At 45.3% G+C, this 26,788-nt stretch overlaps 2 protein-coding genes across 13 annotated transcripts in view; one reads left to right on the forward strand and one right to left on the reverse strand.

Annotated features, from left to right (window-relative positions):
- LOC113134345 (zinc finger protein 62 homolog) overlaps positions 1 to 26,788 on the reverse strand; it is a 757,491-nt gene that overhangs the window by 604,454 nt on the left and 126,249 nt on the right. The gene's annotated exons all lie outside the window — the stretch shown is intronic.
- Positions 1 to 26,788, forward strand: part of myo10 (myosin X) — an 87,380-nt gene that overhangs the window by 34,020 nt on the left and 26,572 nt on the right. For all 3 annotated transcript variants that reach the window (XM_026313668.2, XM_026313667.2, XM_026313669.2), the window contains exons 2-9: positions 2,261 to 2,359; positions 9,833 to 9,991; positions 19,111 to 19,298; positions 25,464 to 25,598; positions 25,705 to 25,829; positions 26,131 to 26,144; positions 26,428 to 26,512; positions 26,682 to 26,782. In XM_026313668.2, the coding sequence (XP_026169453.1) occupies positions 9,881 to 9,991; positions 19,111 to 19,298; positions 25,464 to 25,598; positions 25,705 to 25,829; positions 26,131 to 26,144; positions 26,428 to 26,512; positions 26,682 to 26,782 (759 nt within the window). In that variant the 5' untranslated portion in view covers positions 2,261 to 2,359; positions 9,833 to 9,880. The remainder of the gene's footprint in view (positions 1 to 2,260; positions 2,360 to 9,832; positions 9,992 to 19,110; positions 19,299 to 25,463; positions 25,599 to 25,704; positions 25,830 to 26,130; positions 26,145 to 26,427; positions 26,513 to 26,681; positions 26,783 to 26,788) is intronic.

Here is a 26,788-nt window from a genome sequence, read left to right on the forward strand (position 1 = left end):
TAAAGGTCCTCTCTCTGCCTCCCTGCAGTCTTTTTAACAGCGCACAGATTGTGCCAGTTGTGTCCTGTGATTTATTCAGTTATTTGCCACTGGCAAAATAACAGATTTGGAGCTTTGTGCAGCCTCTGTGGAGGTTTGGGCTCTGAGTGCTTTCAGGTTTTGTTGGCTTGTCGTTTTTGGGTCCTCATTTTCTTCAGTCCAGCAGAAAGTGAAAACAATATCTTTGATGCTCAGAGTTCAGGCAATCAGTGCTGATGAATGATGGAGAGGAGGGGAAGCAGAGGCTTTTGGCACAGAGCCCCAGTGTGTGTGTGTGTGTGTGTGTGTGTGTGTGTGCGCGCGTGTGTGTGTGCGTGTGTGTGTGGAGGGAGGGCTGAAGCAGTGGATTAAAGGAGCAGGGAAGGAAAGCACAATGAGACTGTGTGCCACTGTCGGGAGCCTCTTTTCTCCCCTCAGCAGAGACAGGGCGGGCGACACACACTTCCCACAAAGAACATGGGTGTGTGTTACGGTGTGTGTGTGCTGGAGGTCTTTGATGGTGAACGAGCTTTGAAAAGTGTGCCGGTGGGAGGAGGGAGACCCTTCTCTTCTTCCATCTCCATCCAGACCTGGTCTGAGCGTCGGATTCCTCCGGTGCTGCACATCAGGAATGTGCGTCTGGTCTCGGCCGGTGAACAGCGCACGCCTGCTCTTTGTGCACGTGAGAGGGGAACACCTTCCTCTGTTTGCTTCCTTTTGTAGCATCAAAGTGTCTGACATCAGCCACTGTCAACGTCAGGCTGAAGCTTTGTGTGTGTTTGTATGTGGACACATCTAAATATAGTCTTCATTTAACGGGTGCAGCTGTGGTCATTGTTTCCAGCTGTTAGCAAGTCTAACACAAAACCTAAAGCAGCAACAACTGACCCCCCCCCCCGCTCTGTTGTCACTCAGCTCCACTGGCCCCACTAAGGATCTTTAGGACTATTTTCAGTGGCGGATGAATCCACATTTGGTCTCCCCTGAGTATTAGTGGCAGCAGGACGGCGTATGTGGCTCAGTGATGGGTTTTATAGTTTCTGGACAGTCATTTTCTGTCTGTCAGCACAGGGCAAAAAGGCCCCAAAGTGTGTTGAAGAAGATTTATTTATATTTCTGCTGCTCTGCTAGATAACGTTTCTTTCTTTAGCAAGTAAAGAAACGTGGTTTATTTCTCTACCGGACTTTGTGTGACACAGTCGGGATCCAAAGAAGAGTTTCCTCTGAGCGTCAGATTTCTCTCTCCCTGGGAGACCTCACAACCTTTTGAATCGTGTGGTTTCCCTCCTCAGAGAGGACGGTCAAGGGTTTAGATCAACACCCAGCTCCCCTGTGCTGCACTGCTGACACTGCAGCTCTTGGCTTTACCCCGTGTGTCTGTGTGTGTGTGTCTGTGTGTGTGTGTCTGTGTGTGTCTGTTACTCCTCATCTATTCATGCATGCATGTTTTTCCCAGCCAGGTGCCAGCACCGGCAGCTCTGTCACAGGGTCAAAGCCTGTTCATATGCCCGGCTCAGAAAGAGGCACTTTCAGTTGAAAAACGCAGCATTTGTTTTTGCCATTAGCATTAGCCTGTCACGCTAACGAACAGCAGCACATGTGGCTATGCGATTAAGAGGAAATGCACTTCGAGGGCCCCTCGGTTCTTTAGCTCGGTCATATTTCTCAGAGGGTTGTCTGAATTTATTTATTTATTTATTCGCCTTTGTCTGAATAACGTCAAAGATTTTCTATAGAAATCTAAAAAGTGGAGCGTAATAAATGGGAAACAATGTGTGCTCTTTAAAATAAAAGCTTCTCTAAATGTGTACCAGTGGTTTTGGTGAACTGGTCACACTTTCTTCCTAACTTCTCTGCTAATTCTCCACAACAGCAGCAGGGTGATTAAAAAAGCAGCTGTTAGGGCTGAAGGGTATAAAAGTGTTTTCTGACTCTGCTGTCGGTGAGTCCGCAGCATCAATATTCAGGCAGCTTTACTGGGCCCCTGGGGGCCTGCAGGTAGAGACACCTGAAACCCAACGCTGCACAGAAGGCGAACCTTTGATCAAACTGGATTGTTATTGTCTTGGTGGTGTGACCATGTGGGTAAACTGGTGATTTGTAACTCGGGAGACAAACTTGGGATAAAATGTGATTTGGATTCACCAGATCATGGCTTTCTCATATTTATCGCTGGTTTGATGAACTTCTTTGTGAGGTGCTGTGTTTTTTTTGTTAACTAAACCAGTTTGTGTCTCTGCAGGGTGACCGGGTGTGGCTACGGGAGGATGAGCAGTTCCTTCCCAGCACCGTGTCTTCGTGCCTCGGAGGTGTTGCCGTGTTTGCCACAGATTACGGCCAGGTGAGAACCAACCAGCCTTTTGTTGATCCTGTTTGTCTTACTTTATGAGTCTCATCAGAACCTTCTCTCCTGCTTCAGCCCTTTGCAAAGTTAAAATGAATGAAAATGTATCTGAAGGTTTTAAAACTCTCCTCTCTTTCCTAAACCTCCTCTGATGCTGACACATTTTTTTGTAAACCTCCACGACAGCACAAGCTGAAGGGGTCCAGTCATAATTTGTGGTCAACTCAAGAAACTACAAATCCCCTAAAGCTCCTGTGGTCCTGCTTTACCTCTTTGATCTGTGCGGTCACAACAGCAGATACAGAGGAGCTGAAGGACGGACTGTACGGAACAGGGGTCGCAGTGGGTTCATGCGTGTTCTGGGTTAGTTATTAAGAATTAACGTGATCCGGCACATCGCGTGTGAGTGAGGTTAGATTTGATTGCGTTCAGCTGCTTTTCCTCTGTGAGGTGGTAAACTCCACAGATTTGTGTGGACTGTAACGTGTCAGAAGGTGTCTGTCTTCACACGGTGGGATCCTTCTGCTTTTGAAGCTTTGACTCCTGTGACAGTAAAGGGACCGCGTCAAAAACACAGACATCACAGGGTTAGATGTGATTTATTGTGCTCACACACACGTCTGACGGCTGATCTAAAGCCAAAACATCCTGGATCACACTGATCAGACACATGTTGAGCATTTTCAGCCACGTCTCAGGTGTAAAATTCAGGAGCAGGGAGTCATTTCTTACATTTAGTTTGCGTTAGCTCAGCGTTAGCTCTGATTGCTGTGTTTCCTCCCTGCAGTATTTAAAACTCATGAAAGAGTCAGAGCTAGAAAAGTGCAGGAAGCTGAATCAAGCAAAACTTCTTAAATGCTGTTTTTGTCTCTAGTTGCAAACCAGGCACAAATGGGCCCCATGGGTCGGTGTGGTTCTGTCTTCTCTGGGAGAAACACATGTGATTACAAGTCTGCAGACCACTATGTGGCTCCTGGGTCATGGACTGTGCAGAATGGAGAATGTTTATGATAATGTGTGACAAATATGTGTGAGAAGTGATGTGAGTTTAGAGTGAATGCCTTTATCTCTCCTGTGTAACTGAGGCCTTAAAAGTCCAGCCCGAGAACAATCAGCTGTGAGAGGCGTTTGGGTGGATTTAGTCTGCGCTCGCCTCCTGTGCTGACAGCTTCAACAAAGTGAGCAGCAGAGGGTCACCAGCAGAGGGTGGCCTGTAAATGTGAGCGCTGAGGGATTTAGGGTTTTGTTGAGCCGGAGTATTGTCCCAAAGATTTACAGGCAGATTAAGGCATTCTTACCTCCGGGTTCCCCCTCACTCAGAGACTCAGTTAGACCTGCTGAAGCTAGTGACCCTCCAACACACAGACAGAGGACTTAAGCAGAGGGTGCTGGTGTGTAGAGAAGAAGAGCATCGTGATGCTTTGGTTCAGATTCTGTTGTACAGTATTTTAACTTGGGAAATAAAAACAGCACGAGACGATCAGTGTCACTCTGCTGCTTAAAATCCTCTTTTCTCCACAGCAGAATCGACGCCGACTGAAGGGTCCTGTGTTAGAAAACTATAATAATAAAACTGTAATAGAAAACCCTGATGCAGACCACATGCCCTTGAGCCAAGACACTAAACTCCATCTGCTCCAGTCGCTGACAGTGACACTGATGAGCTTCTGATGCAAATAAGTGTGTGTGTGTGTGTGTGTGTGTGTGTGTGTGTGTGTGTGTGTGTGTGTGTGTGTGTGTGTGTGTGTGTGTGGTCTAATTTGTGTTTAGGAGTTTTGGCTTTGTGTATTTATTGTGTATTGCATCCATGTGATCGCACTTTAAATTCTTTTTTCTATACACACTCAAGTGTGTTTCTGTATATTTGTGTGTGTGTGTGTGTGTGTGTGTGTGTGTGTGTTTGCCGTCTGTTGTGTGTAACTGGAGATGGACGTCACCTGTTCAGCTTCAGAGCAGATGTTGCTCTTTATGAGGAAAGACAGTGCTGACCAATCAGTGAAGTGCACTCCTGCAAGCCCAGCCCACTTCAGTGTTTGCCTATCTGTGTGTGGAGTACAGGTACCAGTAGTACTGGTACAGGTGTTACTGGTACAGGTGTTACTGGTACAGGTGGTACTAGTACAGGTGGTGCAGGTACAGTTCTGTGCGTTTTGCCTCTAAACGTTGCGTTTCCTTCACAGTTCTAGACTTTTTGTGTTTGATGTGGACAAAGTAAAAGCAGGTTGATGTAAATTAGATATAAAAATCATATAATCCTTGATTTTACTCTAATCTGTTCATTTTCAACCTGTGTTTCCATTTTCTACTTCGCTGAGCATGTTTGTTGGTTTAACACTCTCATAAGCTTTGGTCTTTCTTCTCCTTAGCTCCACCCATAGGCCACAACACCAACTTTGTGCCACAGACATAAGAATAGCTCCACATATGTTTTTGTAGAGATGAAACAAACCACTATGGGCAAACAGCATCTGTGGAGTGACTGCAGTGTGTGAGGATTCATCCGGACGCTGCAGCTTCAGCAGAGTTTTGTGTCGTGTGCGTGCGTGCGTGCGTGCGTGCGTGCGTGCGTGTGTGTGTGTGTGTGTGTGTGTGTGTGTGTGTGTGTGTGTGTGTGTGTGTGTGTGTGTGTGTGTGTTGGAGGTCTTGCTCAGGTTTCAGTGTCTCTGACGGTGCAGACAGTCTCCTCCTCCTGGGCTGACTGCAGGACAATGCAGCAGGAGATGAATGGTGATCCGAAGAGCAGCTGCTGCTTTTGATGAAGATGCTGGGGGGGGTTACCTGTTCAGCTCTGGCAGAGAGGAGGGAGACGGCTCGGTTTTCCCTCCTAACAACACATAATAATGAGTTTCATTCCTCCTCTGACAAGAGATTAGCACCACAAAAGTCAGTGTTGATCTTAAATGTTAGTGGAGCGAGTCTCTGTCTGCAGCCTTTTAGTTCTCTTCTTGAAGAGCTGCTAACACGCCGGAGGGAAGTTCAGTCTGGGTTTCAGGTTTTGGGGGGAAACTGAAATGTACAGATGCATAGTCCCAGCTAAAAGCTGAAGTATCATGAAGCCAAGTGCATTGAAACACTTGTTTTCCACAGAGCACACTGTGTGTATCATGTGACACCCTCAGAGCTGCTTCTGTTATCTTTCAGCTGGACAGCTTCAAACCTGAAGACATAAAAGCTAAAAAAGAAAAGTCAGCTGAAGAAACATCTGATCACAAAACACAAAAAGCTTTAAAAGTTGGACAAGCCTCAGGAGAAGCCACCCAGCTGGGATTCACGTGTTACAGAGACCAGAATGCAACCTGGAGAACACAATAATAGATGTGTGGACAACGAGAACAAATCTAAAGCTTTGGAAAGATCCACCTGACCTAAAGTGAAAAAGCTGCTCATCACCCGAGATATAAAAATCCATGTTAGTTAAACTCTTCCTGGGTTAAGTCTCTGCTAATTGCCTGAATTAACATTCCTGATTCATGTAAGTAAGAGCAGCAAACTTTATCCTGGCTGATCCAGGATCACGTCCCCTCCTCTACAGAGACGCTGTCTCATGGCTGTTGTTTCACTGATTTACTCCTGTCAGCATCTGTCGCTCAGCACCCGGGCCCCACCGCTTTGTTCCTGGTGTCTGCAAAGACAAGTGGGCCAATTAGAAACTTAATTAGGTCAAAGTCACAGGACAACCTGTGCCCCCCGAGGCCTTAGTCCTACACCTAAACAGATCAGTTTTGCTAATAATTTAATAAAAGGTATAAAAATATATTTACTCATCCTGATTAACTATAAATGTCATTTTTAGCATGAGCATCATGTTTTTTACGTCTTGATGTGCAGCAGGAGAACAGATTCCAGCAGGTCACAGGTGAAGTGAACTGCCCTCTGCAGGACTTGTCAGGCTGTTGACTGTAAACAGCCTTTACACTGATCTAGTTTAGCAAGTCCTTAACTGTCTGCCAGTCAGTCAGTGAAGACAGGTTGGCCTTTAAAACTGTCACTGGTTTTTGAAGCAGGTCCAGTCCAGTTTACAGACTCTAGAAATTAAATAACTATTGGTTTGTTAAACCACGATCCTCTGGTGAGCAGGGAGCAGCTCAGGGTCACTGTCAGGGGCCTCTGCTGTTTTGGTTCAGATGATGATGTTTTGATCTCGGGGACAGACTGCAGGAGGAATAAATCCATCAGGCTCTGGCTGATGCAGCCTCGTCCGTCTGAAAGACATTTCTGTGACGTTCAGTTCCCCCTGAAGCATCACTGGGGCAGGAATGTGAGAAATGAGGCCTTGCGAAGCGCTGAGGGGGGTTTGGGTGTTAATGTGTGTTGTGTTGTGTGGGGTCAGATGTGATTGACTCCTCGGACAGAGACTGGCTTTCTTCAGGAGTTGTCGCCCCGAGCCGCTCGGTCACGGCGGGTCAGCGACCAGTCCCAGGCTTCGCTGTTTGTTTGAGTGTGTGCACATTTTGAGACATTTGGCTCATGCTCTCCCAGTTTTATCTGTCCTCTTGGTTAACAGTCACAGTCGTTGTGTGAACCAGATAATCAGTTTCAGATTCACAGGAAGAGGCACAAAGAATGAGGTCAGAAAACACATCACCAGCATCAGCTTTAAGACGTTAAACTAAAATACACAACAGCAGTGTGTCTTTCAATGGGTCTCAGCTCTGGATCGTCTCTGCCATATCTCCAGACTCTTCCAGCCTTTTATTTCAACTACAGAAAAGGCTGGTACACAGGATCCTCCTGCGTCAAGCTGGTTTTTATCTGATCTTTGCTTTTGTAACATGAAGTATTGGATAGCTTGACCTCGCTGACCTCACTCTGTGGCTGATATTAGGCTCATGTAACTGGTGCACAGAGTTTTGCCTGAAGGAGCCACAAATAAAAGTACAGAAAGTACTTTGGGTGTGGGTGTAGTAATCCCTCACTGAAGGAATGACTGCAGCTTAAGTCTTCAGTGTCACTTCAGGCAAGAAAATTCCTCCACAACGTTGATTAACTCGAGGTTGAAGGTTCTGTTGAGAAACATCATCATCTCTATTGAACCTGTGTGAGACAGTGACAGATTGTTCTGAGCAGGTTTCCCTCAGTGGGCTTTGTTTACTTCTGTGCAGGCTGCAAACCTCCTGCAGAGCCACAATCAGTTGACTTCTGCTTGTAATTGACCTCTGACCTTTCATGTGTGGTCAACCCAAGTGGTCCTGTGAATCTGCAAACCAAATCCTCGATAGTAGAAAATTCACAACTTGCACCATTAACGTCTGTTTAACCATAAAGTGTCTGAAGCCAAGTCAGAGTGTTTTTGTACATGTTAGAAGATAGTCTGTCCTCAGTCCCTGATTCGGGTGTGAAGGTTGTGACTGGTGTAAAGATGTTTAGTCTGAAGTCTGAGCTTTTACAGAAGCATGATGGCTTAGTCTTCTCAACAGACTTTAAACCATTTCAGAACAGAGTCAGAGGTAAAGGCAGACCTGTGATTCTTTTTGTTTAGCTGAAGCTGGATTTACCTGAGTAGAGACAGAACAGTAGGACCCAGGTGTGTCAGCAACCTCTGAATGCTGGTTTACATGCAAACAATCCAAATTTGCATGTAAAATAAGACACACATGATGGTTAATTCAATATTATACACTGGCTGAAGTTTGTGTTGTTCATTTTACAGCCAGTGGTGGAGAATTACTAAGTACACATTTGAGGTACTTGTACTTTACTGGAGTATTTGCATTTCATGTAATTCAATTCCACAACATATTGGACTTTTTACTGCACAGCTGCACAAGTACTTCAAGCTGGTCCAATCTTAAAGAACTACTGCAGTAAAGTTCAACATGTACATTAATGCAGCAGGAATATTCATCCAGAAACAGTTTTTCTACATAATTAATAGTTTTACTTGCAATAAGTACTGATAATAGATACATTTATACTTCAGTAGGATTTGAATGCAGGACTTCTACTTGTAGTAGAGTATTTCTGCAGTGTGGTACTGTTAGTTTTACTGAAGTATTTGATCTGAGTACTTTGGCTACCACAGAGTCCAGCTGTAAATAAGCATCATCTCTCTCAAAGGTTTGGGCCTGAAGAGTCAAATTCATGGCTCAGTTAAAATTGGCTCTATTTAGTGTCAACACTCACAGAAACTCAGTCCCTCAGATTTCAACGCCCAGATTAGCAGGAAACAGACCAAAATATGATGTAGGATTTAAACAATCTGGGGTTTAAATAAAGACAGAAGTGGAAAACCTTTCCCTTTTCTCCATGTAACCCACCTCACCTGACCTCAGCTGTTGTTGAACGGTATTTAGGGAAATGTAGGAGATGAAATAAAGGTAGAAGAAGCCAGTTTAGAAAAGTCCCAGCAGGCCACAGGCCGGTGAGGCTGTGGAAGGATCTGAGATGGAGTTCTCCTCCAGCCCAGGGTCAGGTTTACCTCAGCTGTCCTCCACGTCACCTCTGTGGAGTTTTTTGGGAGCAGAAGGAAAAGTCCTTCCCACAGGATAGAAATAGAACTTGTTTGAACTAGTTCAGGCACTTTCTGCTTTTTCTAAGTGAGGCTTTGTTAATAATTACAGTCGGCAGCATGGAAGAAACAGCGTGAATAAATAAATTCTGATTTTCTATCTAAGATATATTAGCAAATCTGAAAAACACAGGACATCTGTTTAGCTCTGAGACAAAATGATGTTCAGACTTTACAGACTTACAGGATCTAAATGTTCGTTCCACTCTAAAATACTTCAAATGTTCACTCTAGATACACGTTCCCTTAATATTCAGCTTCTGCTGCTGTAAATCCCAGAGTTAAACTGGTGGAGCAGCATCAACACTTTCACCACCGAGCAGTAAAATCTTCCTCAGAGCCGCTTAAGGATGAAAACTGCACCTGAACCTTCGATCTGTAAACTAAAACAGGACCAGCTGGTTCCAACACAATACCTGAATAATACCTGGTCATGTTTCGAGAAGAACGTAGACACGCTGCAGTGTTTCTGACTGTTTTCTGTCTGGCTCCAGTTTTCCCTGACTGTTGGACTGACTGATCTCTGTGGTCTTGGTATTTGGAGATTTTGCTTGTTGTAGTTTGTTTGTAATACGAGTTTTAACTGACGTAACTGTGGGAATGAATCCTAAAGCAGAATTGAAAGATGTGTCATGTACATGTATGAAAAGCTGCTGTGGAGCTGCAGAAAACCGGACGTTAAAAAAAGAGAAAGATGTGAAGCCTCCATGTTTGGCCTCCAACCTGTGAGGTAGTGACCCACAACCAGCCCAAACTGGAGGAGGAAGCTGACACGGACCAACTGTACTGTGAACAGCCCCTCAGGAAACCGCTGTGGTGTAGAGCTGGAAGTTTACCTGTGGTTTTAAATCCACTACCTCTTGGGGGACATATGAGAGCTGGGAAAACATTTAGTTTAAGGTCCATTTCAAGTGTAAAGTTTTAACACCGTGAATTTTCATGTCTGTGTTTCTCTGATGCAGGTTTACACCTACAAACAAAATGCACTCACCAGGCAGAAGGTGCAGCCCATGCACCACAGCAGCGTCAGGGGGGTGGAGGACATGGCGACCCTGGAGGACCTTCATGATGGCGCCATCCTGCACAACCTCTTCCTGCGCTACCAGCAGAGGCACATCTACGTGAGTGTTTTCATACTGGTGAACGTGGACACGCTGAGTCTTAAGAGGTTGAACGTGAAACAGACGGTTTAGTCTGAGATGGTTTTACCCACTGGGCCTGTTTAGGGTTAGTTAGTGGTTTAGCTGATGTGGAAGGCAGAAGTAGTTTATTTACATCTAAACTCTTTTAGGGATAAACATGAAATGAATAAGTTAAATTAAAAAAGCTTAAAAACATGTAAGCATAAAAAAATTACAAAATAAAAGCATCAGAGATGAGTTACTGACTGAGGTGACAGGGCTTCCAGTCCATCATAAATCCTTGAGGTTGCAGTCATAATGAAAAAACATCATATCTGAAGCAAGTGAGAGGAGCTCTGGCACCAAAACCCAAAACACACTCACCTATCTCTGCGGTCGGAGCCTTGATCGCTGCCGCCTTTTCAGAGCTGCGTGCAGGAGCCTGCCATCGGTGGCTGCGCTTGTTCCGTGGTCGTGCATGAGCAGAGATAGCCGTCGAGACACGGGCTGATAGAGGAGGAGATGGGCCAGGCGGCTCATCTCTGGGCCGATGTGGACAAACGGGGATAAGAAGGAGGTCGTGTCAAACTGAACATGAATAGAAGAGATTTGTGATATGCAGAGATTACAGTGACGAAAGAGTGGCAGGCTGATCTCCAGGTTGGCCAGTGTGAAGTGAACGTGTGAAACTGATTACTAATGCTGAGTTAGATACACATCATACTGGAAACATGACCCGTGGAGCGGTGTTTTTCATTCTCCAGTGGCTTTAGAAAATTTAAACCTGCCTGTCTGCTCTTTGACTTTCTCATGTTGCAGCAGGAAGACGGTGCAGATTAAAGTCAGATTTCTGTTGTAGACTCTGCAGGAAAGACCCCAAATAAGATCATTTGACCTAGAAAATGAAGTTTTTAGTCCATCTGGACTATACTGAGGTGTGATGCTGTGGAGAGGTGCTTTAATTCTAAATAATTCTGCGGTGTCTAAACGTGTATTTGTATAAGTTGACTCTGTTCCAGTGTTGTATTTGAAGTAGTAATTTTTGAGAATACCAGTCGTTTGAACCTGGAGCGTGGATTTGTGTGGTTGGAGGCTGCAGGTCGTGTCCTGGCTGGTGTGTGAGGCGTAGCGGCTGACAGCAGGTTAGCTTTGGAGGAAAACCCTTACTTTAATGTAAGGTCGGATGTTGAACACCCTGTCATTAAAACGTTTATTTGATTAGTATCTAACCGCTGCAGCTCCTCTGGGGTTTTAACAGAGAGTTGACAGACATGTTGCATGTTCCTAATGACATAAACACAACAAGGTCTGACTAATTCTTCGTGTTCCTGCTCCTCTACAGTGGCTCCTATAAGCTTTTGCTGATCTGATCCTTTTCCTCAGGACAGTGTTGTTGGTGTCTCTTCCTAAACCAGTGTTGAGAATTGGTTTTATGTCGGTTCAGGTTTAAGGAGCATTGTGGTTGAAATGACCTTCACTGTTACTGACAAGCGGAAAATATTTGGCCTTTTTCCTTAAAAAACAACACTGACAATTATTTGATTTTCAAAATGGTCCATGTTTTTGTTGATGGACTAATCATGTAGCTCCATAGGGCCCAGTGGCAGCAGCGCTCAGAGCAGTGAAGTGGAACTGTAGTAGTGATATAATGGTTCTTCTCAGACTGATGATCCGTCCTGTTCTCATGCAGGAGGAGGTGATTAACCCTTCACTGTCCTGATTCACTGTGAGCTAATTAACAAACAAAGCAGCTCTGTTCCTGCTGACCCCCGGCAGAGTGAAGGAAGCTGTGAAGCTGTACAAACAATGGAATATGTAGGACAAATGTTTGAACCGTTACCGTCTCATTTGGTCCTTGGAAACAAACATGACCCAACACTTTGTCCAGCAAAGGAACCGGTGACAAAGGCAGCTTTATGTTTTGGGCACACATGATCTGCAGTAACCTTTGCCATCCCATTACTTTAATCACATCTGAATGCTCCCGTATGGTCGAAATTATCCAATCAATTCATCACAGCTGCCCAGTCTCCACCCTGACAGGCTTTTTCCCCCTTTAGTTCACAAACTGCAAGGACGGAAAATTAGAGGAGAGGTTTTGTTGAAGTGGGTCGTGGTGAACCAGAGGGACTGGCTCTAAACACACTACTGGACTGTTTTTACACAGCTACACAGTGAAAACTTTATTTTCATATTTTTAATTAATGACCTATAGCCCATAATATGAAGCAATGAGCAGACATTAAACGGTGATTTTAAATCTGCACATACTGTAACAGCTGTTATGTAGATTGAGCTCAGAGAGAAGAAACTTTTTATCAGTTATTTTTTATTGATTTGTTGTAAACACTTCTGGAAGCTGAGCTGCATGTTTAAAATATAATGATAGAATATCATTATATTTCAATAATGTCCTGACTCTTGACACGACTGTTTACGTTTGACAGCACCCAGAAAGCTGCTGCTCTGTCACGTCACGTGTGTGGGTGCTTGTTTTTCCAACTCAGGGGAGTCAGTAGCCTCAGACACGAGTTGATCAAACCAGCGAGTGGGACAGTCACGGCATTTAGTTTTTGGATGGATGCTCTGTCCCTGGACAGCCGGGAAACCTCTAAAGTGACAACTGCAGGGATCCACAGGCCTGTGTTCTGCGTCTGTTTGTAATAAGGAGGTGGAGGGTAGAACAGATCTCTGGGTGAAAAGCAGGTAGAGTTTCATGAAATGGTTCTTGGGTTCCTGGAACAGACCCTGCGGTGAAACAGGGCAGAGCAGGGTGAGGTGACAGGCTAATACATGAAGTCAGACAGATCGGAGCGAGGGGCCCGGTGTAATAAGGGGCCTCAAAATTCCTTAAAGTACCCCTGGGGTTTCTGGGAGAATTAATGAGTTAGCTCTTTGCTAAAAGTCAATCTTTAACCAACATCACAGCACAATCCAGTCCCATCTGCTGTAAATATAGAACTTTGTTACAGGACACTTTTCTCTTTATTGTTTAATTATCATTTTACTTTTCTGTCCTTTTTTCTTTTAACCTTTTTTTGCCACCACAAAATCTTTCCCTGCAAATAAGTTTAACAACCTTTGACCCCTGGGAAAGGCCTTGCAGACAAATGTTTTTGGCAGCAAAATATTTCAGTCATGATCTTTGCTGATGGGAAATGTTTGCAGTTACACAGTGAAATAGAAAACAGACTGGCTCAGACCTGATGGAGTGACGAGTGTGTTTAATTATCTTTTATTTATCTCTAGGTTTGACAGGAGGTCACACAATCACTGCTGCCACCGAGGACGCCGACGGTTTTTGCTTTTTGTTTTAGCTGAGCTCACTGCTGCTCTGCTATAGCATTCACTCTATAGCTGTGTGTGTGTGTGTCTGTGTGTGTCTGTGTGTGTGTATATGTGTGTGTCTGTGTGTGTCTATGTGTGTGTGTGTGTGTGTCTTTAGCCTCAATGATTGTAACCAGCTGTGCTGTTGACTGGTGGTCTCGCTCGTCTCCTTTACACATTCCAGTGGACCCACACACACACACACACACACACACACACTCAGGAATCTTTCTCTCATTTTTCTATCACACTGTTCTTTTTTCAGTTTGCCCCCTTCAGTGTTTTCAGGAAATTGAAGTTAAAAAAGCAAATGTAGTTTAACATGAATGTTAAACAGAAGAGCTGGACATGACATGGAGCTGATGGTGCTGGATGTCCATCCTAAAGGCCAGCAACCAGTAACCACAGAGAATAAAGACCAACACGGCTCTTTCTTTCCTCCATGTCTGATCAGCTTTAGCTCAGAGTGGAGGCGGCTGTTTGTAAACGATGAGGATGAAGGTGCTGTAGGTGGCAGAGGCCTGATGAAGCTGCTAATCACCTCGTTTGATCCTCTGCATGTTTGTCGTTTACAAAAATTACTCGTCTCTGTGATTCTGGGAGTAAACTCGTACATAAAAACCACACACACATTCCTTCAGACACATCACACCACAAACCCACTGTGGTCCTTATTGAAAACAGAACATGTGCCTGTGAAGAACCAGGAGATGTGGACAAACCGTCGTCCAGCTCTCTGAGCTCCTCGTTTCTCCTGACGTCAAATAGAACGTTTTTACGTCACTTCCTGTGTGGGCACGTTTAGACCACAGGCAGAAACTGTCCAGGTGTTTTATTTCAAATCTCTTTGATGAGAAAAATGTTGAAATGATGCTTTTTCATGGAATGTGACAAACAGCTTGTGCGGTTTTATGCAAAGTGTTTTGAAACATTTTCAGCAATTTTGGTTTGTGGCAGGGGCCGTTCACACGCCTGCTGTGTGTTAAGCTCTCTTGCTAACAGGACAACAGATTAGTCTGGAATCTGGTGGACCCGGCGCTCTGGCTCAGTGGATCGCATAAGTAAGTTCAACACACTGATAGCTGATTGGTAACGCAGGGATCGTTAATCAGCCTCAAGAGGAAGAAGAAGAAGAAAGTGCCCCAGCCTCCGAGCTGGTTTTGTCACCTCATGCGGTTGCACTGAGCTGCAGAGTAGGGCAGCCCTGTTGGACTCTGGATTTGGCCTGGCACATGTAGAGCTGACATCAGAACCTGTTTTGCTTTCATTTAGACAATCACACCAAGGCTGAGGTTATGAGAGTTCCCTAATCACACACATGAACACAAGGGACCGTGACAGGCTGCTGTAGCTCTGCCACTATATAACACACACAATTGGAATATATTGCTTTTTATTTTCTTAGTTGAAGCAAATCATTCCCCAAATTATGGCTGAGAAGGGTTCATGTCAAAACTGCCATTACATCATTTCAAAAATAAATGGGCATCGCTGACAAAACAAGCATTCTCCTCTCTGACCAAACCGACTTCCACAGATGTGGAACATCTGTCCCTCAGCTGCGATACGTAACACAAACAGCAGATCACGTTGCTTTAAATGCCAAGTATAGCGAGTGTGGAGGAATTTGCCTTGGTGACATGGTCACTCAGCGACTGCTCGCCGTGCTCTCCCTTACATTTCCTACTGTCAGTCAGTGTTGGATGGTGCTTTGCTTCTGATTCTGCAGTTTTTTTTCCTCCATCTGGTCTTCATTTCCCCTCTCGGCTCATTTATCTGGCTCTGTCTTAGAAAGATCTTATTTGTTGGATGGGTCTGCCTGCCTCCCTCTGCTCTACGGTTACACCATCGGCAGCGACTGACGCCTTTCTGTAAACATGTCGCTGTAGCTTCAGTGACTGCGATCTGTTGCAGAGCGAAGGGTTCGGTTTAGGAAGGTGTGTGCCAAGTGCCACCTGGACAAGTCTTCAACTAGTCTAAATGTCAGCAGAAAGTTCTAAGACCACTCCTGCAGCATAATCCACTTCCCTCTTAACCCTCTGTACGCTCAGTATGTCCCAAACCCTTATCGTTAGACACAAATCAGGTCAAACACAGATTCCTGAGTCAGTGTCGGGACAGAAACACTGTAACGTCATATTTGGCAGGTCAGTGATGTTACTGGTACAGATGCTACAGGCTGCAGAGGGAGAAGTGGATCATGTTGCATCGATTCAGAAGTTAGTGTTTTATTTGTTTATAGTCAGGAATCACCACAAAATCCATGTAATGTAGCAGACACAGTTAACTGGAAGCTAATTTTACATTGTCTTTGAAGAAACTACAGTCACTTCATGCAAAGACCGTTGGTGGGTTTCACCTTATTCTTGACGTGTTTCCCCACATGAAGTCGACAGTGAAGACTAGTCCATGTGAAAAAGTGACAGCACTCTGTTTTGACACATGCAGCAAACTCAGACTTTAATTTGTTTTTCTGGCCATGTGACAAACACCAAAATTCTTCTAGCTCCGTTTTTAGTCTCCACTCCTTCAGCTCCAAGACTTTGTGTCTGCAGGTGGTGTTCAGCAGGTTTATCAGTTTCTTTACCAGAACAATTAACCTTTTTCAAACTCAGTGATTAGATATTGAATATAAAACAGAATAAAACCACTATGGTAAATAAATCCTTACCCATTAAATGTTTTCCATTATTCCCCTTTTCTTACATTCACTGTCTTTTCCGTGTTTTCATGCTGTTGTCTTCTTGTCTTTTTCCCATGACGTTTTAGTTTTACACACATTAGGTGGTGTTTGTCTCTTTATTCCTCCCCTTTGTCTTCAGCTCATTTACACAATATGTTGATAGAATTTCAACAAAACCTTGTGTGGATGTAAACTCACATGTGCAGAATTTCCCATTGCAGCTGTCACACACTGTTAACAGGTTGTCTCTCAATTGACTTTCTGCACATACTATAAACAAGAACTACAAATCCCAAACATTACGTGTGACTACACATAAGCAGCAGGAAAGACGTTTACATGGAGACCCAGTGATGCACGTGAGCCTCAGAGATCAGTCCGACTGTAAACTGTTTACACTGTTTCTGCTTCACCTGAGCGCAGAGCTGCCACGCTGTGTTTACACTGTGCTCTGTCTGGGAGATTACACCCCTGCTAATTTATGACCCACTGCACAGCACTACAACTACACCCCCACCCCCTGCACCCATCCCTCTGTGGAGGCTGATAGTCTGGGGGGTGTAGTTCTCATGTAAATACTGTCACATCAACCGCCATTCAAATGTATTTGCATCCAGCTGAATGTAGATCGGTCTTTGTGCCGCCTGAGTCCTGAGAAGTTCTGTAGTTTAAACAGGATCCGGGTCCTGCAGAGATTAATAATAAACTCCAAGGATGAGCTGGGTCTTTATGGACCGGAGCTGTTTGAAACAGGCTGACATTAGAGAGAGTCCTTTATTTGGGTTTTACATCTGCTCCTGTCTCAACCCTGTTCACTCTTTGTCTTGATCATTTCAAAATAAAGTTCCCACAGAATTTATTCTGTCAGTACGCTCACCACAACGTTCTCACTCATAGATTTATTCCAGCCAGGTGTAGTTTGCCATTTATTCATTAAATGTTAAGTGTTTTTCAGTGAAACTCAACACTTCCTGAACACATATTTCACATTAAAAGCCGTTTAGCGGATCAAATGGTATGATGTCTTTGCCAGTCCACTTTTAGTGTGCAGGAAGTGAAGTATTTTCAGCAGCTTGAAAGGAAGTAAAGAAGAAATGTTTGGGTGTTTTAGTTAATTATCCTTGTTTGCTTGTTGGTTGTCAGACATTAGTGCTTCTTGTTTCTGCAGATGCTGCTGGGCTAATAGTGCTAATGCTGCTGCTAATGTGATGGTGTTCATCATGAATTACTGAGTGAAAAACATCTATAGTTGTAACCAGAAGCTGTGGAGAATACAGTCACTAACACAGCTCAGGCTGTTTCTTTAACACCAGCGCCCACGGCTGAAACTCTACGTTGCTAACATGATATTATTGTTTTCTTTTTCCGTGCCCCGTACATCAGGATGCCCATTAGCGTAATTATCGTTATTATGGCTGTAATTTGAGTTCTCCACTTCAGAGCATTGAACACGGTTTCACCTCAGGCAGAAAAGGTTAGAAAGTGACATTTAGTTTTTTTTCCTCCTCTTCATCCAACAGAAACAGTGTTTGGAAACTTTCTCTAACTAACCCCCTTGATGAGGAAAAGGAGCCTTCTGGTTTTAATTTGGCTGCTTGTTTTAACTCCCTCCTAATGAATCAAAGCAGAGCACATTTACTAACTTCATTACAGGTAATAAAACTATCAAAACAGAAAGAAATACACAGAAAACGTCTGGACCAGGAAGACGATCAGGCAGGTTTGAAATAAACAAGATGCTGATATTCTGATTGCACTGGGACTAGCAGAAGGATGGCAGATATGAGGTCAGGATGGAGATGGAGATGCTCTGCAGACCGAAACATCCCGCTCCCTTAATGCATTTCATCCCCTGCTCCAGGCTACAGCCACTCCTTGAGTGGTTCTGGGAACACTGAGCCCTGCTCTGATGAGATTTTCACTCTCACGCCAAGTTACAAAGGCAAAAAACCTTCTTATCTCCAGAGAACTGAAAATACCAAATCTGACTTTCAACCTGTAGGGGTGAATGTGAAGTTACCCTTTTGTTTTGGACAGAACCTTTTGGGACTTTCACCCAAAAAACCTAGAGCTTGTTAGAAGTAAACCAAGAACTAAAATAGTCACTAGGAACATTTCTGAGCTGTGGATTCACTCTTCCTCTTCAGTTTGACAGTAAAGGGGAAGCAGTCAGAGACAGAAACCCTCTCTCTGCAGAGCTTAGTTTTAGTTTTGGGTACGATGATGAAGAGCATTTCTGACACTTTGACCTTTTTCTCTGCAGTCCCAGAGACTGTGCTGCTGTAACTGTACAAGTTCTCAGGCCGAGGCTGATGTGCTTCTTTTTCTGAGCCTGCCTATTTATCCATTAGTCACCACCGCAGCACCGAAGCTGCTGCCAGGACTTCTTGCTTCACAAGCTTCTATTTCAGCAGTTTGGCTTGTTTGAAATACGAAGCTGGTTTGGAAAATCCGCAGTTTGCAGGGGGGGGTGGTGGTGAAAAGCAAAAGGTCAAATGTGTTGAATGTTGTTTTGCTGAGCTGTCCTGACAGGCTGAGTGGAACCGCTGTTTTACTGAGGACACATGTTGCGTTCGCTGTTGTCCACCTTCCTGACAGCTCAACGCTTTTTATGACTCTGCTTTGGTCTAAGAAATTGGATTAAGTGAAGCCTTTGGCCCGTCTGTGGTTCCACCTGAGCACTGACAGGCAGCAGACGTGTTGTTCCCTCTGGTCGTAAATTATTAAAGCAGCAGTAAGGACAGTAAGTCTGACTTTAATCACAGATACTCTGAGAAAAACCTTCTTTGTCTTGTTGGGTGCAGTCTGTTTTACCACACAAAGTACACACAGTTTACTGTTGTGTGAGCCTTTTTAAAGTACTCTCTAAGTACCACAGGTCATCTCTGTTGTCTGATCCCTCCTAATGATTCACGTTATGTTCTATCAGACCCTCCTGTCTCCACGATGATGAATCAGAATAGAACATGATGCACATTTTTCCATCTGTTCCTTCTCAGTGTTTCACAGTTTGAGGTGTTTAGAACATTTCTGCAGACACACTGATGCTGTTACTCATATCAGTATGTTCATATTTCTAAGCTTGTCCGTTCTCTGTCCCGATCCACAGACGTACATCGGCTCCATCCTGGCGGCGGTGAATCCTTACCAGCCGTTTCCGGGCCTGTACGACCAGCAGGCCGTGGACCTGTACAGCCGACACCACCTGGGAGAGATTTCCCCGCACATCTTCGCCGTCGCCAACGAGTGCTACCGCTCCCTGTGGAAGAGGCTGCAGAACCAATGTGTCCTGATCAGGTGCCTGCAGGTTTCTTTTTAAGCTGTGGTGTGATTGTCTTAAAGGTTTTATCGACATTACACAAACTTTAAACCAGCATTGATAGATTTATTTTTTTGACCAGTAAGGGGCAGAAAAACACCAGAACAGGCTGGAAGATACAGAAATCTGCTGCCTTTTGTGATTTGCTGACATTTGCTGACTTGATTGTGTTCCCAGCAGCAGATGCCCAGTCAGGATATCCGCAACTTTCCTGTCAGAGGTTATATCGAGTCGTCTAATTGGTCGTTTGAATTAACCATTGTGATCCAAAGCTCGTTTAATCGCTTCCTCCTCGGCGTCAAACACTTTGATGGAGTTTCAAGTCCCCTGGGCAGCTTGGCAGCAGCTCTGAGGGTCTGAGCACCGTGTGCCACAACACACACACACACACACACACACACACACTCTGCTTTCCTTCCTCACGTCCTTCCTCTTTAATTTTAGCTGGATTTCACATCCACTGTTGCTCCATTGTTTTATCAGACGCACAGCGATGGCCCCGACTTCAAAAAGGTTATTTTTACATTTTAGAAATGATAATATTTGGTCCCTGGTCTAGCCAAGAGCGGATACAGGAGACGTCTCTGTGGTTATCGAGGTATCCTGAGTACGTGGACTTCAGGCGGTCCTGTGTTGGAAGCTGTTCACAGAGCAAGGCAAACCAAATGTAATACACCACAACTCACTTTTTCACACTGAGCTAATCACTGATTATCGATTCACTACAGCTTTCGATGCCTTCACACATTCACATGTACTTTAAAAACCCTCAGGACGGTGAACGTGAGTGTTGTGTGTCTACTGACAGAAACACAGAGCTGCAGTGGGTCCCAGCTGCCTTTAGTTTACAGCCCTGTGCCAGCGACACATGTCTGAGCCTCTAACCGATCGCCTGGAGTCGCTGCGTTCACACAGCACACTCTCAGAGAAATGTCCCAAAACATCCACGTGTCCCTCAATATTGGGAAACCAGTTCTGTCACTCAGAGGAACCTGAGTGGGTGATCGAGCAGGTTTCCCAGGCAGAGCAGCGTCACCGTAGCATCTTACACGACTGATTCACCTAATCCTGGTTCAGGACCAGACCTCAGTGAGTAAAAATAGAAAAATAACCCCACGTTCCAGCAGTAGCCTGGTTTCTCGTGCACATTCATGCCTACTCATGTGAAGAACCAGCACCCCGGGCTTGGACTCTCTCTTCAGGACACAGAAGCTCTTTTGTCTGGCAGGATGTTGGTCAGTGGGAAAAATATGCAGCACGGTGCGCACGGCGAGGCGTAAACATAAACATGTCATATTGTGGTTGGTGAGTGCCCCGAGCTGCACGGAGCTGTCGTTCTGCCAACAGAGACCTGTCGCTGCTATAGATCCCACCCCAGGGATCCCTGCTGCTTTTCCCTCCAGGGTTCAGGAGTCACGTCTCCCCCTTCCCCTCAGAGAGATGATTTTATGTTTCCTTTGTGTTCTTCACACAGTTCTGAGTTTATGAAAACAATTTACCACAGAAACTGGAGCCTGACGAGCGAGAAAAACACAAATCTGGCTGTGGAGTTTTTCCATGAGAGCAGCAGCAGCAGCAGCAGCAGCCAGAGTGGACACACCACAGGCCACGGTGGAGACCGTCAGCTGTTGTCTCAGCTAAAACACAACCTGATGGTTTACTGTCTGTTAAAATAGACCAAATGACACACTGGGCTTCCCAAGACACACACTGGAAGGCTCGCTTATCCTCCTCCAAATCTGATTATTTGGACTTCTCCAAACATTTTTAGTCCGACTTTGACTGTGAAACTTAAAACAGGGGTGGTCTGGTCTTACTGTTGCAAAACAAGCACATAAGGTTTTTGTAGTGCTCTGAAAGTGGTTTCTTCTGAAAGCTTAGCCGACAACGATTTAGAAAAATAATATTTAAAAAAACAAAATTAAAGTCGGTTTAGAGAGGTAAAGTTAAAAAGATTGGAAGTTGGCGTATGTCCAGTTTGTTTCTTTAAACCTGAGCCGTTAACCCAGATGAGGTTAAACCGGAGGACTCAGTCATGTCATAACTAAATTGTCTCTGTGATAAATGAGTTTATCTGGTTGTGTGTTCAGGTAGAACTGGTTCAGGCTGAAGTGAAGCCTCTTGGTGGTTCTTAAAGTTGTATGAACAGATTTTGTGTGGGGTCAGAGAAGGTCTGAGCTGGTTTGGTCTTGGGCTCCCTCGGCTCTGACGGGCGGAGACTGTGCTGTGTTTGCCCTGAGGGCTGCAGCTCGACTGGACGGAGGCTGTGCAGGTTTACTGGGCTGTACTGGGGAACCGTTCAGAGCGCTCTACATTATGTATTTCTCTCTGCAGGAAAAAGAAAGTATGAAGACCAGAGTGTGTTTTAAACAGAATCAGACTGGATCACTGTGACGGCGACATCTGGGCTCCAACCTCATACAGTTTGTGTTTGATACCCCAAAGTTAGATTTTGGGTGGAGGGAATCACTTGAGTCAGAGTCCTGCCTGCACACACACACACACACACACACACACACATTTTACCCTGTTGGACCCCCCGAAAACACCAAAGCCCCCTCAGCCTAGACGCTCGTAAAACATGTGACATGGCGGTAACCCCCCCTCACACACAGAAAGGATCATTTCATGGTGTCTGTGTGTGTGTGTGAGGAAGAAGAGCTATAAATTGCAGGCCGGCTGGCACTTCCAGAAGAGGCAGGAAGCTTTTTCGACAGATTCGGGGACTGTGGGTAATCAGATCCAGGCAGAAGGAGGGGAATGAAACAGGACTTGGTGTAGAACAAGAGGAGGAGGGAGCTCTAACACAAGGCATCTGCTCATTAATGCTCATGAACCACTTACCTGCCTGCGTCGAGCCACAGGATTTTAATGAGCCCCCCCCCCTCCCAGCAGATTTCAGGGCTCATTCTGAGCCACCAACGAAGAAACGGAAAACCCCCAGCTCTTCACTGACTGCACCAAACGCCACCATGGCCGTTTTCTCCTGGACCATAAAACGATAAAAGGCTGATTCAGACTGGTTTTATTCCCTGATGCCTCCTGTTTGGTTCCATTATGTCTGTTATATTAACACTGATCTGTACCAAAGCAGCACTGAAAAAAGAAATCTAATAACATCGTGTTTGAACAGCCCAGATGGGATGAAACTACAAAGCTCTGAGGGTGTTTTCATGCACAGCCCCGAGCCAGACGTTCGTCCCTGACCCCAGAGGTGGCTGCAGGGTCAAACTCAAGACTCTGCGGCCTTGTTAATTACTCAGGCATCTGGGGTCACAGAAGCCCCCAAGCAAAGCGCTGCACAAACATAGCTGAGAGGTTTCTTCTGGGATTTGTCAGGATTCATGTGTGCACCGTGAGTCCGATTAATAATTTGACTAACCTGTGACCAAAGGAAGGAATCGATCACAGCAGGTCTTTAAACCTGAGCTCCGGACCCTGGATGTTCGGTAGATGGCAAAGGTTCTAGCTCTTACTAACATTCCAGGTTCATGGACCATGAACGCCTGGATCCAGTTTAAAGGCGGCTCCAGCAGTAACTGATGAGCTGGTTATTTCAGACCAAGTGTGGCTGAAAAGTGAAGACTTACATTTTAGTTCAGTTTGGATACTTCCTGCAGAGCAGCCTGGTTAATGTTAGACATGCATTCCAGTCCATCCTAACAAGTAATTTAATCCTCTTCAAGGTACGTTGGTGGGATCAGTCCACTGGGAAACAGCTCTGGCTTGTGCAGAACGTTAAGTGACATGAAGAAACAGATTTTTCCCATCTCAGCTTTTCCTCCCTGCTCAGAGACTCTGTCACTGTCTAGCTCAGTTTCCTGCTCTGCTCCTCATTACAAAGGGTCTGGGTCAGGTCCAGAGCCCTGGAGGTGGTTTGTCCAACACACTCAGACTCCCTCCTCCCTGCCCGTGTGTGTGTGTAACCATTGGTGGTAACAGCGTGTGTGCAGCCAGGGTTCCTACAAAGGCAGGGTGCTGTTTAGCTGTGTGTGTGTCCTAGTGTGGATAAGTTGGGTGCTGGCAGAGGGCTTTGTAAATGACTCACATATAACAGGCCCTTTCAGCTTTGGCCGTCACTGTAGGCTGACTTACACACACTGAGTCCTTTAAAGTAAGATCCAATCCCTTTCAGAGAGTTTGACAGCCCTGCTGAGTCTGAATTTACCGTTCCTCCTCAGCTGTAATGAAGACCCTCAGAACTGCACTTTAACTTTCTTACTCAGAAACACTGCGGCTGATGGTCTGCCATGAGGGAGGGGGTTCTGTCCCTGTGCAGCAGAACACAACACTAAGACGCTTCTTAAACAGCTTGAGCTGTGAAAAACTTGTCTTTAGTCTCATTTGTCTTCTAGTTTAGTAGTTCTGGGTGAAGCGGGTCACTCCCAAAACCTTCTCCACTGCAGCCCGTCCCTGTGGGGGACATGTCTAGAGACGTGAGAGCAACAGTCATGTGAAAGTAACGTGTCGATGCTACATGCAGGGTTTGGAGAGAACCAGCTGCTGGTTTTGGTTTTTTACGTCCTGTTTGTGTTGAATAATGGGTCTAATTAAACCTTCTGCAGCAGCTCTCTCTGTGTTGGACCGACGGGTTGCCAGGTTGGTAATTAAAGTGGCCGGACTGCAGCTCTCACTGTGGGAGTGTGGGTTGCCAGGTTCATGTTTAATGTCACTGTGAGGCGTCTCCTGGGCTTCACACTGTTTGCAGTGAGCCTCGTTTCTGCAACAGCTGCTTTTCATGGAGAACTTTTAGACTTTGGTTAAATCTGTGATGATGATAATGACCCTCAGGTGTTATAACCTACAAATACAAAGGCTTTATTCCACTAAAAAACACAACAGATTTAGAAAGTAAATCTGATATAAATCTATTTAAAGTTATTTGACATTTTAAAGACTCAATAATTAACCAATATTTACTTTCCTCAGCTGCTTATCAGACTGTTTCTGCCCCTGATTGATGAAAATGTCATTGTTGTCGTTTCAGAATACAGAAAGGTTCATTTTGATTGAGAATAAATTGTGCTCACAGTCTGAACCTCTCTGTGCAGAAATCTGCTCCTTTACCACTGAGGTTTGTAGGCTCAGTATAGAATTAGCAGACCTGTAATTTTGGCTGGTAGACAGTCAGTAAACCTGCAGGGGGTGAGAGTGACGCAGGACACCAGCGATGACAGATCCGGCCGATGGAGCTCCTTTTGCTTTGGCATGCAAAACCATGGTCACTACTACAGTGAGTGGAGAGCAGCTGTTTTAAATATCAGTGCAAACATCCAACAGCCTGAACGATCAAGTCGCTGCAGCTACAGATTCTGAAGGTAAATGTAGAAAATGTGTCAGCTGTAAATCAGATGATGTCTCATCCGTTAACAGTGTTGGGATTGTTTGCAGCACAGGGTGCAGGCTGAATGTGCAGCAAAAGTTAAGAAGTTAAAGCAGCAGCGATGATGCTTTACAGCCACATGGGGGCAGCACAACAAACTAACACAGATGATAGCTGCATTTCTTCTTCTGTAGGATTCTGCAGATACAAAACTAGTGTCTCTCCCTCCAGCTCTGGTTTGGTTTAGAATAACGTCTGAGGAAACATCAGCTGCTAAATGTTGGACCCTGTTCACCAGAGGTCTGCACCTGTGTAGAGACTCAGGCTCAGTCTGCAGCTTTAAGACCTGACCTGGTAGATGATTGAGACATAAAGCACATGAGGCTTAATGTGAGCTTGGACGTATTTGTGGCTTTGGCTCATGTGTTTGCTGTTTATTGTTCCCACATTAATCAGATCCATTGGTGCTGGGGATGAAGGTGTTTTTCTGATCTTCACGTGTGTCACAGGCTCCTTAGGATCCAGTGCACCACCTAGTGTTTGGATTATTCACCCTGCATGTGTGAACACAGCATCTGTGTTGTTGTGGGTTTAAACCTGCAACAGACACACAACCTGCAGGCAACATCACAGAGACTCAGTCCACCCACACACAGTTTAAGATCAGCACCTCTGCATCTGGAACATCTGGAACACCCAGTGCAATAATAATGATGCAGATTATTACTGTTACTCTTAGTTTCAGTTCGGGGACACATTAGAAGATTGGACCTTTATTGATCTTTATGATCTTACAGTGTGTGTGTCTGTCTGCCCTCAGTGGGGAGAGCGGCGCCGGGAAAACAGAAAGCACCAAACTGATCCTGAAGTTCCTGTCGGCCATGAGCCAGCACTCCCTGGAGGTGTCGTCCAGAGACAGGACGTCGCACGTGGAGGAGGCGTTACTAGAGAGCAGGTCATTACTCATTTTATTGGAAATTAACTGTTGTTAGAGGCTAAAACTTTAATTTCCAGAGGATCCTTGGGTTTTGTCTTGCTGCTGACCCTCCTTCACTCCACAGTCCAATCATGGAGGCCTTTGGAAATGCCAAGACGGTCTACAACAACAACTCCAGCCGCTTTGGGAAGTTTGTCCAGCTGCATTTCTGCCAGAAGGGCAACATCCAGGGAGGCAGGATCGTCGACTGTATCCTTTAAAGGGAGGCCACCAGGCTAAATGTGCAGGGAGGTTGTGCTCTGGAGCTTTAGGTCCTGCTGATTACCTGGCACAGGTGTGTGTAGCCAATCAGAAGCTGGAAGATACCAATTCACTTTGTCTGTGTCCACTCCCCCCTGATCTGACATGGTGTCTTCCAGCTTCCTGTTGTAGACTGTGGTGGGGGAGCTGGCTGGTTAGACTAGAGACCAGGTGGTTAGTTTGAACTTGGAAAAGTCAGGTTTACATTTCTCACTGTTTTGTGCCTTGACTGAAACTTCTCTGACCACAGACCTCTTAGAAAAGGTGAGTGTCCTTCCTCCAACCAAACCTGCCTTTAAGTTCTCTAAATGTGTGTTTCCCAGCAGCAATAAATCCCAGTGATAGAACGTTCCTTCTGTGGAATGTCTTATATACGACACCGTCGTTTAGCCAGAATGTGTCTAATAAAGAAGGAAAGAGGCCGATTTGTTTACAGTCCTCACTGCTGTTCTCTGTAAAGACTGGAATAAATGTTTTACAGCCCAGCAGAGGATCATGGAGGAGAGTGTGTGTTTGTGGGTAAAGCAAACTCTGTTCTCCTCTTCAGAACCGAGTGGTCCGACAGAACCCAGGGGAGAGAAACTACCACATCTTCTACGCACTGTTAGCAGGAACCAACAACCAGCAGCGAGGTGAGGGAACAGGGCAGCAGGTATTAGAACAACAGACCAGTCACATGATGGTACTGAGAGTAATAGAATCACAGGGAACTCAGGGCGATGAGCGTCAGCAGGAACAGGTGATTTGGCAGCTGGTAACGTGTGTTGTTGTGTGTTGTTGTGTGTTGTTGTGTGATGACAGAGGCGTTCGCCCTGACCCAGCCCGACAGCTACCACTACCTGAGACAGTCCAGCTGCCTCGACCAGACGATCGACGACTCGGGCGCTTTTCAGGACGTTCTGGTACCG

Source organism: Mastacembelus armatus, chromosome 17, assembly GCF_900324485.2.
Source record: "Mastacembelus armatus chromosome 17, fMasArm1.2, whole genome shotgun sequence".
NCBI classification, from domain to species: Eukaryota; Metazoa; Chordata; class Actinopteri; order Synbranchiformes; family Mastacembelidae; genus Mastacembelus; species Mastacembelus armatus.